Source organism: Myripristis murdjan, chromosome 24 (assembly GCF_902150065.1).
Source record: "Myripristis murdjan chromosome 24, fMyrMur1.1, whole genome shotgun sequence".
Taxonomy (NCBI): Eukaryota; Metazoa; Chordata; class Actinopteri; order Holocentriformes; family Holocentridae; genus Myripristis; species Myripristis murdjan.
Genome location: NC_044003.1, coordinates 32,866,524 through 32,880,467, shown reverse-complemented (window position 1 = coordinate 32,880,467; position 13,944 = coordinate 32,866,524). Strand labels below are relative to the sequence as shown.

Sequence of the window (13,944 nt, the reverse complement as noted above, 5' to 3'; positions counted from 1 at the left end):
CTTATCAGTTTTCCTTATCCTAAGCTCTTGACATAATAGCCAGAGCTAGGAAACACATTGAGGACAATATATGGTATGAAGTTCTAACTATAGTCGTTGGGAAAACATGAAGGTAAACAACTTTGATTAAGCAAATTGCTTAATCATCATGTCCAATTTTGAATTTGAACTCATCATCATGATGAGTTCAAATATTATATTTTTGTGTCACATATGCCTAACACTGTGTCTGGATCTGTTTAACAAGGTTTATTTTGTGAATCATCTGTAAATATATCTTATATTCGTTTCTTGGCATAAACTTATGTATGCGTGCCTGTGTGTGTCTAAAGTCTTTCTGTTTTGCTTACAGTGACAGAGCAGCCCCATCACTGACAGACTGCGGGCATAGCGCACGCACACACACACACACACACACACACACACACACACACACACACACACACTTACCGATACACTTCCGCTTCTACACACACACACACACACACACACACACACACAGCCACACATGGTATTCATTCCCCGATCCCTTTCAGTATCAAAGTATCTCATAAGAAGCGCAATAATCATTTTCACCACCGTTTGTGTAGTGCAACTAAGGGTGCACACTTGGGAGCTTTACCTTTATTTTACGCATACATTGTTTCATAACACTCACCCGGTATGATGATACGGCTTGACAGGTGCGGTCTTTTCCCATTTGTTAGTGGCCAGCTGAGATAGGTATGTGTCATTCATGTTTTGGGGTTTCCATCCCTTATGTTATTCATGTTCTGGGGTTTCAGCACACGCCCCAGAACCTCTATAAATAGGGTTGATTGCCACACACCTGTTTTGCCACTTCCACCTGAGTTGCCACAGGATGCAGGTTATGTTGGGTAGGGTCAGCAAGCAGCACATGTAAGTTTTGATTTGTTTGTTACGCTATTTTATTGATATTAAATGGGGTGTATATTCATGTGGAGTGTTTTCTTGTTCTAGTGCAGTTCATGTGCCTGTTGCTACTCACCACTTGTGTGAGAGGAGTTTTGCGCCCTTGGTAGGCGAAGCGAGGTGTGTAGCATTTTGTTTTTTTTTTGTTGTTGTTACTTTGATATAATTGTTTGCACTAAGTGTAGTTGTGCTATATTTGACTGTTGAAATGAAATTATATGAAGACCTTTTTTAATATGCGAAATTAATATTTTGCTATGTGTTTTTTAGTTTCACGGTGCTCATGAGGAAATAAAATTTGTACCAGTTGAGCTCTACGCCTCCTTATTGATACCAAGGGTCGCTGCAGTGAAACTCGGCGCTGCATGGGAGCCATCTTCTACAGAGTGCCATCATCCATCTGCGGCTTCAGCATGCTACAACTACAGTGAGAGACTTTTGGTAGCTGAGGGTAAAGTCACTCGGAGATACTGAACTGTTTTTGAGTAAAGGTTGAGCATTTGACGCTATCTGCTCATTTCTATTGTATGAGACAATGGACATTTAACAAATTTAAATGGCATAACCTGAATAATTTACTAATGCTCTGAAGGTGTGGTGATTCCCTGCATTTGTTTGAATTGAAATTGTTGGTTTAAAAAAAAAAAAAAAAAAAAAAAAAAAAAATTAAAGGTGCACTTAATGGTCAATATAAGCCTTTTTAATCTTGAAATCAATGGTATTTTAAAGAGGAACCTTTTGACGATGGATTTCATGCAAGTTTTTATTTTATCGTGGTGCCATTTATGAACCTTGATGTGTCTAAGGTGTAAATGTCTGATCAGAGTTGTGATTTAAAGCATTCAAACCACGAATCAGTCCTGACAAACACTTCAAAGTCAAAAAAAATTTAAAAAATGTTAGCACCTCCTGAAGAAATACAGAATCCCCCTGAAACTCAACAGTTAAGGTCCAGCTCTCGTGAGCGAAAATTAACAGAAAAAGGCCAGGAGTTGCAAATCCAAGAACTAAAGAAAAAGGAGAAAGCTTTTAGTAAGGCATATGAGGCTTGGAGACTTGCAGCTAAGGAAATAAGAGCCAAACTAAAGATTTTCTGCTCACCAGAGGATCTTGAGGAAATTCAAAGAGACATTAAATCTAAACATGACAAAGTGTGCCAGCATTATGAGTCAATTAGACGCAATCTTACAAGCACTCCAGATGTGGTCAAGAAAATGGATGCATGCAGCACTTTGTCATCTGAGATTTGTGATCTTGTTAATAAACGAATGGAGAGTGTTGAAATGACTTTCAATGACTGCCTTGAAAAGGAGAGAGTAAGGATGCAGCTAAATAAAAGGGAATATGGATCTGTCTTTGGGAAAACCAATACAGAAACGGTGGTTTCACTGTCTCTTAAAGGATCTGATGATCGAGTCAGTGCCATCTCCAGGTCCTCCAGTAAACGAGCAGATGCAGAGGCTGAACTTGCAGCCAAAGTGGAACAATCAAAAGTTATTCAAACTCTGCATGCTCAACAAGCTAAGCTGGAGAAACTGGAGACTGAATGGAAACTAAAGCAAACAGAAATGCTGGCAGAAATTAACAAAAAGGAGGCTGAAATGAAATTAAAGCTGGATGAGGAAAAATCAAAGTTACAACAGCTGCAAGCTGACAGCGAAGTCAAGGTTGCGAAGGCACGTGTGAGGGCATACAACAATTTTGATGTATCTGGAGACTGTGATGAAGCGACTGACAAAGTTGCTCTTGACAGCCTTAACACTGATTACAAACCTTTCCCAAGTCTGCTAGCTACACCTTTCGTGCCTCAGCATGCAACACTTCCAAAACCAACTGAGGAAGATGCCAGTGTTGTTCAAGAAGCCATTTTGACTCAAGCTATGACAAATGCCTTCAGTTTAAGCCGTTTGCCTGTTCCAGAGCCATCAATTTTCACAGGTGACCCCTTAAAGTTCATAGACTGGAGGGTATCATTTAAGGCCCTGATTGATCAGAAGCCCCTCCCAGTAAGTGAGAAAATGCTCTACTTGAAGAGTTATCTAGCAGGAGAGGCACGTAAGGCTGTGGAAGGCTTCTTTTATCGCAACTCAGAGGATGCATACCAAGGTGCCTGGGCTGTTTTAGAGGATAGGTATGGCAGTTCATTTATTGTCCGGAGAGCCTTTAGGGAGAGACTCATGAACTGGCCCAAGGTAGCTAATGACCCAAGAGCACTTAGAGAGTTTGCAGATTTTCTTCAAGGCTGTGCTGAAGCCATGCCACATGTTAAAGGCCTGTCTATCCTTGATGACTGTGAAGAAAATCACAAACTTCTTAAGAAACTGCCTGAGTGGTTGGTGCACAGATGGAGTCGAAGTGTTGCTGAAGAGCTGGATCGATCTGGTGATTATCCAAGCTTCCTAGATTTCACAAAGTTCATGCAAAAGGAAGCTAGAATTGCTTGTAATCCCATTGCCTCCCCTTTCATGATAAATATGAAAACAAGTGATGAAGGGTTATCAAAGAGAGCTAAAACATTCAACACAAGCACTCAAATAAAAGGCTCCACCTCAGCAATGCCAGAAAGCTTAAAACCAAAGCCATCATGTTTAGTCTGCAAAATTGAAGCACATGGTATTGCTACATGCCCAGCCTTTGCATCAAAACCTATGGATGAGAAAAGAGCCTTCATTTATGAACATCATTTATGCTTTGGATGCTTAAGAAAGGGGCACAGTGCCAAGGACTGTAAAAGGCGGCACACCTGTAGCACCTGCAGTAGACGTCATCCCACCTGCCTGCATCAAGAAAATATAAGACCTGCAGAAATGGCATGTAATGACTCTGTTGCCACAGGGGACCATGTAAACAATGAAGTCCAAAAGGTTATGTCCCATGTCTTGACTCAACATACCTCTGCCACATCCAGTATCGTTCCTGTTCTTCTGTCCTTAACAACAGAACCCCGGAGAGAAGTACTCACCTATGCCCTTCTTGACACACAAAGCGACTCCACGTTCATTTTGGAAGATTTAGTTTTGGAACTGAATGGGAAAACTCAGCCAGTACAGCTTAAATTAAGCACAATGACAGCTGTTGATACCATCATAAATAGTAAAATCACCGGTGGTTTTCAAATTCGAGGACTTAATTCTGAAGTGCACGTTCAAATACAGCAAGCTTACACACGTGACTTCATACCAGTAGATAAATCCCACATCCCTATCAAAACCACAGCACTTCAGTGGCCGCACCTTAGCCATCTAGCCAACGAGTTACCACCTCTTCAAGATTGTCAGGTGGGACTCCTCATTGGCTACGACTGCCCATCAGCCTTAGCTCCTCTAGAGGTTATTACAGGTAGTGCAAATGAACCCTTCGCTCAGCGGACTGCTCTTGGCTGGAGCATCATAGGGTCCGCCAACCCTCACATGGACAGACAGGGGAGCCATAGTTTTGTGCATCGTGTTGCAGTTAAAGAACAGCCTGTGCCTATTGTTACAGATGTGTTAAAGGTTTTAGAGTCAGATTTTAATGAAAGGAGCCATGAGGACAAGTATGTGTCTCAAGATGATGTTCGGTTCATACATTTTTTGAGTGATAATATCAAGCAAGAGGAGGATGGACACTATCAGATGCCCCTCCCATTTAAAAATGACAGCTCACCAACTCTGTTAAACAATAAAAGGCTAGCTACTGTTAGACTGCAACACCTGAAAAGGAAGTTATCTGCCAATAAGCACTATCATGACCAATACACTGCCTTTATGGAAGAAATGATCAGCAGAGGTGATGCAGAGCTAGCCCCTGCAGTTTCGGAGGGAGAAACTGCATGGTACATTCCCCACCATGGTGTGTACCACCCAAGGAAGCCAAATAGGCTAAGAGTTGTGTTTGATTGCTCAGCAAAGTTTAATGGCATCTCACTAAATGACACCTTACTTACGGGCCCTGATTTGATTAATTCACTGGTGGGAGTTCTGTGTCGTTTCAGAAGGGAGGAGGTTGCTGTAATTTGCGACATTGAAAAAATGTTCCATCAATTCCGTGTTTTCCCAGAAGCTCGCAACTACTTAAGGTTTCTTTGGTGGGAAGGCGGGAAGTTGGATAGTGAACCGCGAGAATATCGGATGACAGTTCATCTCTTTGGTGCCGCCTCCTCACCTGGATGTGCCAACTTTGGTCTGAAGTATCTGGCGCAGCAATACAAAGCCCTCTATCCTGCAGCATCCAACTTTGTTGAAAGGAATTTTTATGTTGATGATGGCTTAACTAGTGTTCCAACTGTTCAAGAGGCCAAAGAACTGATTGTTGAGGCACAGAAGCTGTGTAATCATGCGGGCCTAAGACTACACAAGTTCAACTCAAACTACAAAGATGTTCTTTCCTGTGTGGCTCCTTCAGAAAGAGCAGAAACAATGGATCCTCTAAGACTGAATCCAGAGGTGACATCACAAGGACATGTACTTGGCATTCAGTGGTCAATGACGAGTGATTGCTTTAGTTTCAACATCAATGTAAAAGACCACCCGGCAACTCGTCGTGGCCTCTTGTCTGTCTTAGCCTCTTTGTACGATCCACTTGGATTTATGGCTCCTTTCACTCTGAGTGGAAAGTGCATTTTACAGGAGCTGTGTCACAAAGGCATAGGATGGGATGATCCGATACCTAAGCAGTTGAGTTCACGGTGGGAGGAATGGAAAAATGGCCTCAAAACACTAAAGGATATCACCATACCCAGATGTTACCATCCTTCAAACTTTGGTCACATTGTAAGCACTGAATTACATCATTTTTCAGATGCTAGTAGTAGAGGATATGGTTCATGCTCCTACCTGAGATACAAGAACGACCGAAATGAGATCCATTGTAGTCTGGTCATGGCCAAGGCAAGGGTTGCACCCTTGAAGATCACAAGTATCCCAAGGTTGGAACTCACAGCTGCAGTAATTTCAGCCAGGATGAGTGTCATGTTAAAGGAAGAGCTTCAGCTAAAAATAGAAAAGGAATGCTTTTGGACAGACTCTCAGGTTGTGTTGGCATATATAAACAATGAAGCGCGAAGGTTTCATGTGTTTGTTGCAAATAGAGTTCAACTCATCAGAGAGAAAACTGATCCAAACAACTGGCATTATGTTGACACAACACAAAATCCTGCTGATTTTGCCTCCAGGGGTCTTCATGCTACAGACATCCCTTCAGCTGGCTGGTTATCTGGTCCTAAGTTTTTATGGGAACCAGAGGTTCCTCAACCATCTAAACCTTCTATTGGGCTCCTGGTTGGTGACCCTGAGGTCAAATCTGTTCATGTGTTTGCAACTCAAGTCAGTGAACAAGCAGATATCCTGGGTCGGCTGGAGAGGTTTTCTTCTTGGACCACACTTCTTAAAGTGGTTGCAAGAATAAAGAGGCTTGGTTCAAAGTTAAAACACACTGACCTTGTGACTGTGGCAGAGCGCAAGGCAGCTGCTGAGGAAGTTTTGCATCTATTACAGCAACAAGTCTTCTCTTCTGAGCTAAAACTTCTTCAAGGAAAGCCTCAAGGATGCAGTCTTCCTAAGTCTAGTCCACTCTTTAGGCTCAGCCCCATTCTGGAGAAAGGACTTCTTCGTGTTGGTGGAAGACTTAAAGGATCAATCCTCAGTGAAGAGCAGAGGCAACCCATTATTCTTCCAAAGGACAGTCATATCACCAAGTTGATTTTGTCCCACTTTCACAGTCAAGTATGCCACCAGGGCCGAAATCAAACCATGATGGAGATACGAGCAAATGGATTTTGGGTGATAGGTGGGAGCAAAACAATTGCGAGGTTGATATTTAAATGTGTTCAGTGCCGTAAGCAAAGAAGACCAGCTGAAGAGCAAAAAATGTCTGATCTCCCAAAGGAACGTTGTGAAATCTCAGCTCCATTTACATTCTGTGGAATGGATTGTTTTGGCCCCTTTGCTGTAAAGAATGGTCGTAAAGAGATCAAGAGATATGGTCTAATCATCACATGTCTTTCCTCTCGTGCAGTTCATATTGAAATGCTTGATGATTTATCCACTGATGCCTTTATTAACGCTTTAAGATGTTTTATTAGTTTGAGAGGAGCAGTTTCTCAACTTCGCTGTGATCGGGGCACAAACTTTGTTGGCGCCAGCAATGAGTTCAAAGAGGCTCTCAAGAAATTAGATATCAGGACACTTGAAGCCTTTCTGGCAGACAAACAGTGTGAGTTTGTGTTTAATGCTCCATCAGCTAGTCATGCAGGTGGCATTTGGGAGCGGCAAATACGTACCATCCGCAGTGTCTTAAATGTTACTCTTGCTCAGTGTGCAGGAAGACTTGATGATGCATCACTCAGAACTCTGTTCTACGAAGCAATGGCAATTGTAAACAGCCGTCCTCTTAATGTTAATGGAATTAATGATCCAAAATTACTTGAGCCCTTAACTCCAAATCATCTTATCCTGATGAAGTCCAAGGTTGCTTTACCGCCCCCAGGAAGCTTTGTAAAGGAGGATGTGTATGCCACAAGGAGATGGCGTCGAGTACAATATTTAACAGAACAGTTCTGGAGCAGATGGAAAAGGGAGTATCTCCTGAATCTCTCTTTGAGACAAAAATGGCATGTTGCTCGGCGCAATATGAAAGTTAATGATATTGTCATAATCAAGGAGGACACTCTTCCAAGGAATGAGTGGCACTTGGGTCGAGTGGTTCAAACTGCAGAGGGATCTGATGGATTGGTTCGTCGGGTCAAGGTTCAAGTGGGACAGCGCAAGTCAGCAAAGGAAAAGGACTTTCCCTCAAAACCCTCAATCATTGAACGCCCTATTCAAAAATTAGTACTTTTACTTGAAGGCGATTAATGTGTTTGAAAAGGTAAACACTCTTATCAGACATGATGTTGACTGGTTACATGTTGACCCGCAGAGTTTGTGGCCAGCTGTGAAATCATACATGAGTAACTCTGTTGTTTTGTTTCAGTTTAATCATGTTATGATTTGGTGGGAGTGTTAGTGGCCAGCTGAGATAGGTATGTGTCATTCATGTTTTGGGGTTTCCATCCCTTATGTTATTCATGTTCTGGGGTTTCAGCACACGCCCCAGAACCTCTATAAATAGGGTTGATTGCCACACACCTGTTTTGCCACTTCCACCTGAGTTGCCACAGGATGCAGGTTATGTTGGGTAGGGTCAGCAAGCAGCACATGTAAGTTTTGATTTGTTTGTTACGCTATTTTATTGATATTAAATGGGGTGTATATTCATGTGGAGTGTTTTCTTGTTCTAGTGCAGTTCATGTGCCTGTTGCTACTCACCACTTGTGTGAGAGGAGTTTTGCGCCCTTGGTAGGCGAAGCGAGGTGTGTAGCATTTTGTTTTTTTTTGTTGTTGTTACTTTGATATAATTGTTTGCACTAAGTGTAGTTGTGCTATATTTGACTGTTGAAATGAAATTATATGAAGACCTTTTTTAATATGCGAAATTAATATTTTGCTATGTGTTTTTTAGTTTCACGGTGCTCATGAGGAAATAAAATTTGTACCAGTTGAGCTCTACGCCTCCTTATTGATACCAAGGGTCGCTACACCATTGTTTAAGCAAACCGGACTAAATATACATCCGGACTAAATAGTAAAGACGCGCGTGTCTACTCGGTTATGTGATTTCTTTATCTGGGTAATTTTTTTCTATTAATAATTTTTTTTTGCCAAAATAAATTGTTGGTGAGTAACGAAAAACATGCCTGATTATGTAATAAATTTTGTTTATAATATATTTAAGTTGAAATGTTATTAATGCTTTGGGTTAAAGAAATAAGAAATAAGAAAAAGAAATAAGAGTTAATTGTATGTTCTTTGTAGTATTACACCTGATGGGAGGGGCTAATAAGTTAAAAGGGGAGCTGTTCAGCTCAGGTAGAGTCAGTCATGATTTGGTTGCACAGAGGGTAACAACTGACTGCTCACCTGTTTTTTTTTTTTTGTTTGTTTGTTTTGTTTTTTTGGACTGTTTGCATTTGCTCTTGTGAGTTATTGAAGAACTGCTGGTGTTGGACTGAAAAGTTTGCCTTTTTTTTTTTTTTTTGTAAATATTTGAATTATTTGCACTGTGGGAGGCCGGCATAAATAAAAAAATACGAACTTTATTTTTCTGACTAAGCCTGTGTTTTTGGGGACTTTGAGGTCTTTACTAAAGAACTCCATTACACTTACATTTTTCCTGCTCCTTGATCCCTTACAGATCATGTTCATGTCAGCACACTGAATAATAATGTGTCCCCCACACAAATCAATGACTGCTCACATTTCACACCTAGGGCCCTATCTTGTGCCACCCGCTATCCGCTGCCACGACCCGCTACCCACAAATTGCGGATTTAGGAGCTTACGCTATCCCTAAACGGTATCTTGCGCCACCCGCTACCCGCTATCCGTTATGCCGACTGCATCATTTGCGCCTGGAGGTGCGTCGTGGGCGTGTTTCATGCGCTATCCCTAAAGTTGCTATCTTGCGCACACACTTTAGGGAAAGCGGATAGCGGGTGGTCCTGACCACCCGCTATCCGCTATCCCTAAAGTTTGGGCTGTTAGGAGAGCGCGCCCAGGCGGCTTCAATGCGCGCCCCGACGGAGCCTCGCCACGCACACGGTCGGACTGATACCGGGACGCCGCCGGAATGGACTGAGTATATTACTCATATAGACTGTTTAGAGAAAAGACTGTTTTAATTGGACACTTACCCCAGCACGTTTTATTGTTTTATCATAAGCCAGCAGCTGTGCTATATTTTTATTATTATTTTAATATTTTATTTGCCCAATCTACCTTGTCAATAAATTAGTTTACACATAGTTCCACCTCTGCCTCTTGTGTGTGGTGTGTGACCCGGGGATTTTACTCAATCAGTACAACCTTGTGACACGTCCACTTGGACACATGTGGCTCCATCTCCCGAATTAACTCGCCTATAATATAATATATAATATGTATATAAAGCCACCTTGCTTTAGCCTCAGTAGAAGCCCTGAGAAAATCTACCTCCCTCTCTCCATCGCGGGTTTAGGATTTAGGATTTAGGATAGCGCATCCTGCCCTTAAAGGCAATGGCACCCGGCACACTGATTGGTTTAACTGGCGTAACGCCCAAAACACGCCTATACATAATATAGCGGGTAGCGCAGGTGTTTTGCGGATAGCGGGAGGTGCACAAGATAGCAATTTTACGGGGGAACGCCTCTTCCTAAATCCTAAATCCGCAAATAGCGGGTTTAGGGAGTCTGGCGCAAGATAGGGCCCCTAATCTCCACTGGCTGTCAATCAATGCACTGAAACAGAATCAGCTTGTTTGATTGGGCAGGCCCTGGAACACAATCCACAGGGAGCAAGTGGCCAAACAAATGGTGTTAACTTCAGATTAATCAATCATGGAGGGGAGAGATCAAAACTATTTTTTCCCCACACAGATCCAATTTAATATCTACACTGTGAAATGAGAATATGCTGCCTTACGTAAAGAGTAACATTATTAGGAACAAGATCGAAGGCAACTTGTTTTTGGTGTCTTAGGCAAGTACAGCGCTGATTAAGTTTGAAAACTCTAATTGAGCTCAGGCAGATTAATGCATCTCTCCAATGGCTAATTAAGTCGACAGCTGTGGAGATTTGTACACTTGATGATTCACACCCCCCAAACAAAGGACAAATTTCTCTTCTGGAGCCATTTCCAGTGCTCCAGTAGTCACTGAAATCCTCAGTAATGAATGACATGTACACCTGTAATGATGTGTCCAAGTGAAAGACTTCCTTTATTAGTTTGGATGCACTAACAGGCTCTGCATTCAGATCATTTGTCTGTTTACAACCTGATTGAGCCCACGCCTCTCTCTTTATACACAATCAGCAAGGCAATGAACAAAATAATGTAAAAGCTTTCTATCAATTTACCATCCCATTTTATTGCCATAGTAACCAAAAATAAAAACATCCAAGACTGGCTTGTGTTTTACATGCTAATTTTGCTGATTGGCGAAAATAAGACCCTGAATGGCAAGTAAACAGAATTTTTATTGTCAATTTGCTGGCAAAAGCAGTCCTTACTGGCACCAAAAAGAAGACTCTGTATTCATCAAGAGTGCATTCTTCTTGTAGAATACACACCTGGCCTGAAAACGCACTCTTCAAACTGCAGGACTGCTTCACAGAGACAGACTGGGACCTATTCGAACACCAGGAGCTGGAAACATTCACAGGAACGGTACTGGACTACATCAAGTTCTGTATAGGAAATGTGACTGTGGACAAAACCATTCGGGTTTTTCCAAACCAGAAACCCTGGTTGACCAGCCAGGTCCGCACACTCCTCAGAGCCTGTGATGCTGCCTTCAGGTCAGGGGACAGAGCCCTTTATAGGACTGCTCGAGCTGACCTGAAAAGAGGAATTAAGAAAGCCAAGGCGGACCACAAGAGGAGTATAGAGTCCCATCTGTCCAGCAACAACACACGGGCGGTGTGGCAGGGCATACATGACATCACAAACTACAGAGGCTGCGCTACAACAACAGGAGACCTGAGGGCCCCGCTGGCAGAGGAGCTGCACTGCTTCTTTGCACGCTTTGAAACATCACAACAGCAACACTCATCAGCCTCTGCCCTGCCCCCACCCCCACCCAGTCCCTGTACCACTACGTTCACTGTTAGAGAGCATGAAGTCAGACGGGTGCTCCTGACAGTAAACCCCAAGAAGGCTGCCAGCCCAGATGGAGTTCCAGGTAAGGTGCTCAGAGCGTGTGCCTGCCAGCTCACCCTCATCTTCACCAGAATCTTCAACCTCTCCCTGGCCCAGGCAGTCATCCCGCCCTGTCTGAAATCCGCCACAATCATCCCAGTACCGAAGAAGTCTCCCACCACCAGCCTAAATGATTATCGCCCTGTGGCCCTCACTCCGGTAATCATGAAGTGCTTCGAGAGACTAGTCCTCCAGCACATCAAGGACTATCTCCCCCCAGACTTCGACCGCCACCAGTTTGCATATCGTGCAAACAGATCCACTGAGGACGCCATCGCCGTAGCTCTCCACTCTGTGCTGTCCCACCTGGAGCAACAGCAGAGCTACGTCCGAATGCTCTTTGTGGATTACAGCTCGGCCTTCAATACAATTATTCCGGATATTCTCATCACCAAACTGGACACTCTTGGCCTCCCCCCTCTCACATGTGCCTGGACTTTCTCACCAACTGGCCCCAGACTGTGAGACTCGGCCCCCACCTCTCCTCCACACGGACGCTGAGCACCGGCTCCCCACAGGGCTGTGTGCTGAGCCCCCTCCTGTACTGTCTCTACACCCACGACTGCCGTCCAGCCCACAACAACAATCTCATCGTCAAGTTTGCTGACGACACCGCAGTGGTCAGACTCATCTCAGGGGGTGACGAGACAGCCTACAGAGAGGAGGTCCTGAAGTTGGCAGCCTGGTGTTCAGAAAACAACCTGGTTCTGAACACCAAGAAAACCAAGGAGATCATTGTCTACTTCAGGAAGCTCAGCACCGACCCAGCCCCCCTCTACATCAACGGCGAGTGTGTGGAGAGGGTCCACACCTTCTGGTTCCTCAGCGTCCTCATCTCCTCTGACATCACCTGGACAGACAACACCACGGCGATCATCAAGAAGGCGCAGCAGCGGCTTCACCTCCTGAGGGTCCTCAAGAAGCACAACCTGACCCCCACCTTGCTGCTGACTTTCTATTGCTCATCCATTGAGAGCCTACTGACCTACTGCATCACAGTGTGGTACGCCAGCTGCACCATGGCAGACAGGGAGAGGCTCCAGAGAGTGGTAAAGGCAGCCCAGAAGATCATCGGCTGTCCTCTCCTGTCCCTGATGGACATTTACACCTCCGGCTGCCTCAGTAGAGCAAAAAATATCATCAAGGACAACTCCCACCCTGGTTCTGACCTGCTTGACCTGCTGCCCTCAGGGAGGCGCTACAGGTGCATCAGAACCGAAACAAATAGACTCAAGAACAGTTTCTTCCTAAAAGCCATCACCACTCTGAACTCTCACATGCACTGACATAACAGCCCAACCCTCCCCAATCCCCCCAGACTACCTCACAACCACCTACTGTGAACACTATTTAAATGTGCAATATCACCTCTAAATCCTTACTGTATATAGAACTACATACTGTATATATAACTTATTTTTATTTTTACTTATTCTTATCTATATTGAAATCTATTTTTTTTTATTGTTTTTTTTTTTTGTTCTTTATTATTACATGGTTGCACTAAAAGGAGCTGCTCTTAATCTCATTGTACATGTGTATAGTGACAATAAAGGCATTCTATTCTATTCTATACCATATGAATCCTTCAGCCATTTAAAAGCCTATTCAAGTACCTTTCATCTGTGAAAGCAATAATGACTGTTTGTTTTGACCATACATTTTTCATTGTATGCATTTGCCTTGAAGACACTTATCCATTATTAGCTTGTCTTTGGCTGTGTCATGCGATCACGTTCTGCCATACCCTAAAAGCATCTATATATAGATTAGTATGTCTCTCTGTGTGTGCATGTTGTGGGGCTAGCAAGAAATATGAGAGTATGACAAGTATGACAGCAAGAGCAACAGGAATGTGACTGTGACAAAGTGGGTGACATCTGTCCTGCACTCACAGTTTGTCACTGAAAAGTCAACTCGGAAAGTAAACTGTCACGGTTAGGGAGGGGTCAAACTGTTGGGCTGATTGACAGCTGCCGACAGCCGTTCCCTCAGCAACAGCATTGACTGTGATTAATCACACCTGTTTGAGGCTGCGGCACCGCTAGGAAGAGAGGGGCATTTGGCGAAAAGGAGAGAAGCAGAAAGTAGAGTCTCCTAAAAAAACTCCGCTCATTCCCTCTCTGCACAACCTGCGCGCTCAGGAGAAGAAGTAGAGTCTCCAAAAAACTCCGCTCGTTCCCTCTCTGCACAACCTGCGCGCTCAGGAGAAGCGACGTTCTACAGGACAGCAAAGATGCAGCATTAAAGTCGGGA

General features: G+C 43.6%; 2 protein-coding genes across 3 annotated transcripts; both read left to right on the top strand.

The window, feature by feature from the left end:
* Positions 1–734: 734 nt before the first annotated feature.
* On the top strand, positions 735–3,867 carry LOC115355909 (uncharacterized). The gene is made up of 4 exons (XM_030046830.1): positions 735–900; positions 982–1,053; positions 1,204–3,039; positions 3,842–3,867. The coding sequence occupies exons 3-4, from the start codon at positions 1,830–1,832 to the stop codon at positions 3,865–3,867; spliced, it is 1,236 nt and encodes a 411-aa protein (XP_029902690.1). The 5' UTR covers positions 735–900; positions 982–1,053; positions 1,204–1,829.
* Positions 3,868–3,923: 56 nt separating this feature from the next.
* Positions 3,924–9,014, top strand: LOC115356233 (uncharacterized). Of its 2 annotated transcripts, none has more exons than XM_030047319.1 (3): positions 3,924–8,110; positions 8,197–8,263; positions 8,413–9,014. In XM_030047319.1, exon 1 carries the CDS (start codon positions 3,999–4,001, stop codon positions 7,764–7,766), a length of 3,768 nt encoding a protein of 1,255 aa, XP_029903179.1. In that variant the 5' UTR covers positions 3,924–3,998; the 3' UTR covers positions 7,767–8,110; positions 8,197–8,263; positions 8,413–9,014. The 2 variants fall into 2 exon arrangements, with proteins under 2 accessions (XP_029903179.1, XP_029903178.1); XM_030047318.1 differs by having other exon boundaries at positions 8,192–8,263.
* Positions 9,015–13,944: the final 4,930 nt, after the last annotated feature.

Excerpts from the sequence above, each read along its gene's own strand:
- LOC115355909 (XM_030046830.1), top strand. The coding sequence starts at position 1,830 with ATGTTAGCACCTCCTGAAGAAATACAGAATCCCCCTGAAACTCAACAG. Across the intron at positions 3,040-3,841 it reads CTCAGAGGATGCATACCAAG|TATCGTTCCTGTTCTTCTGT; the intron begins GTGCCTGGGCTG and ends TGCCACATCCAG.
- LOC115356233 (XM_030047319.1), top strand. The coding sequence starts at position 3,999 with ATGACAGCTGTTGATACCATCATAAATAGTAAAATCACCGGTGGTTTT.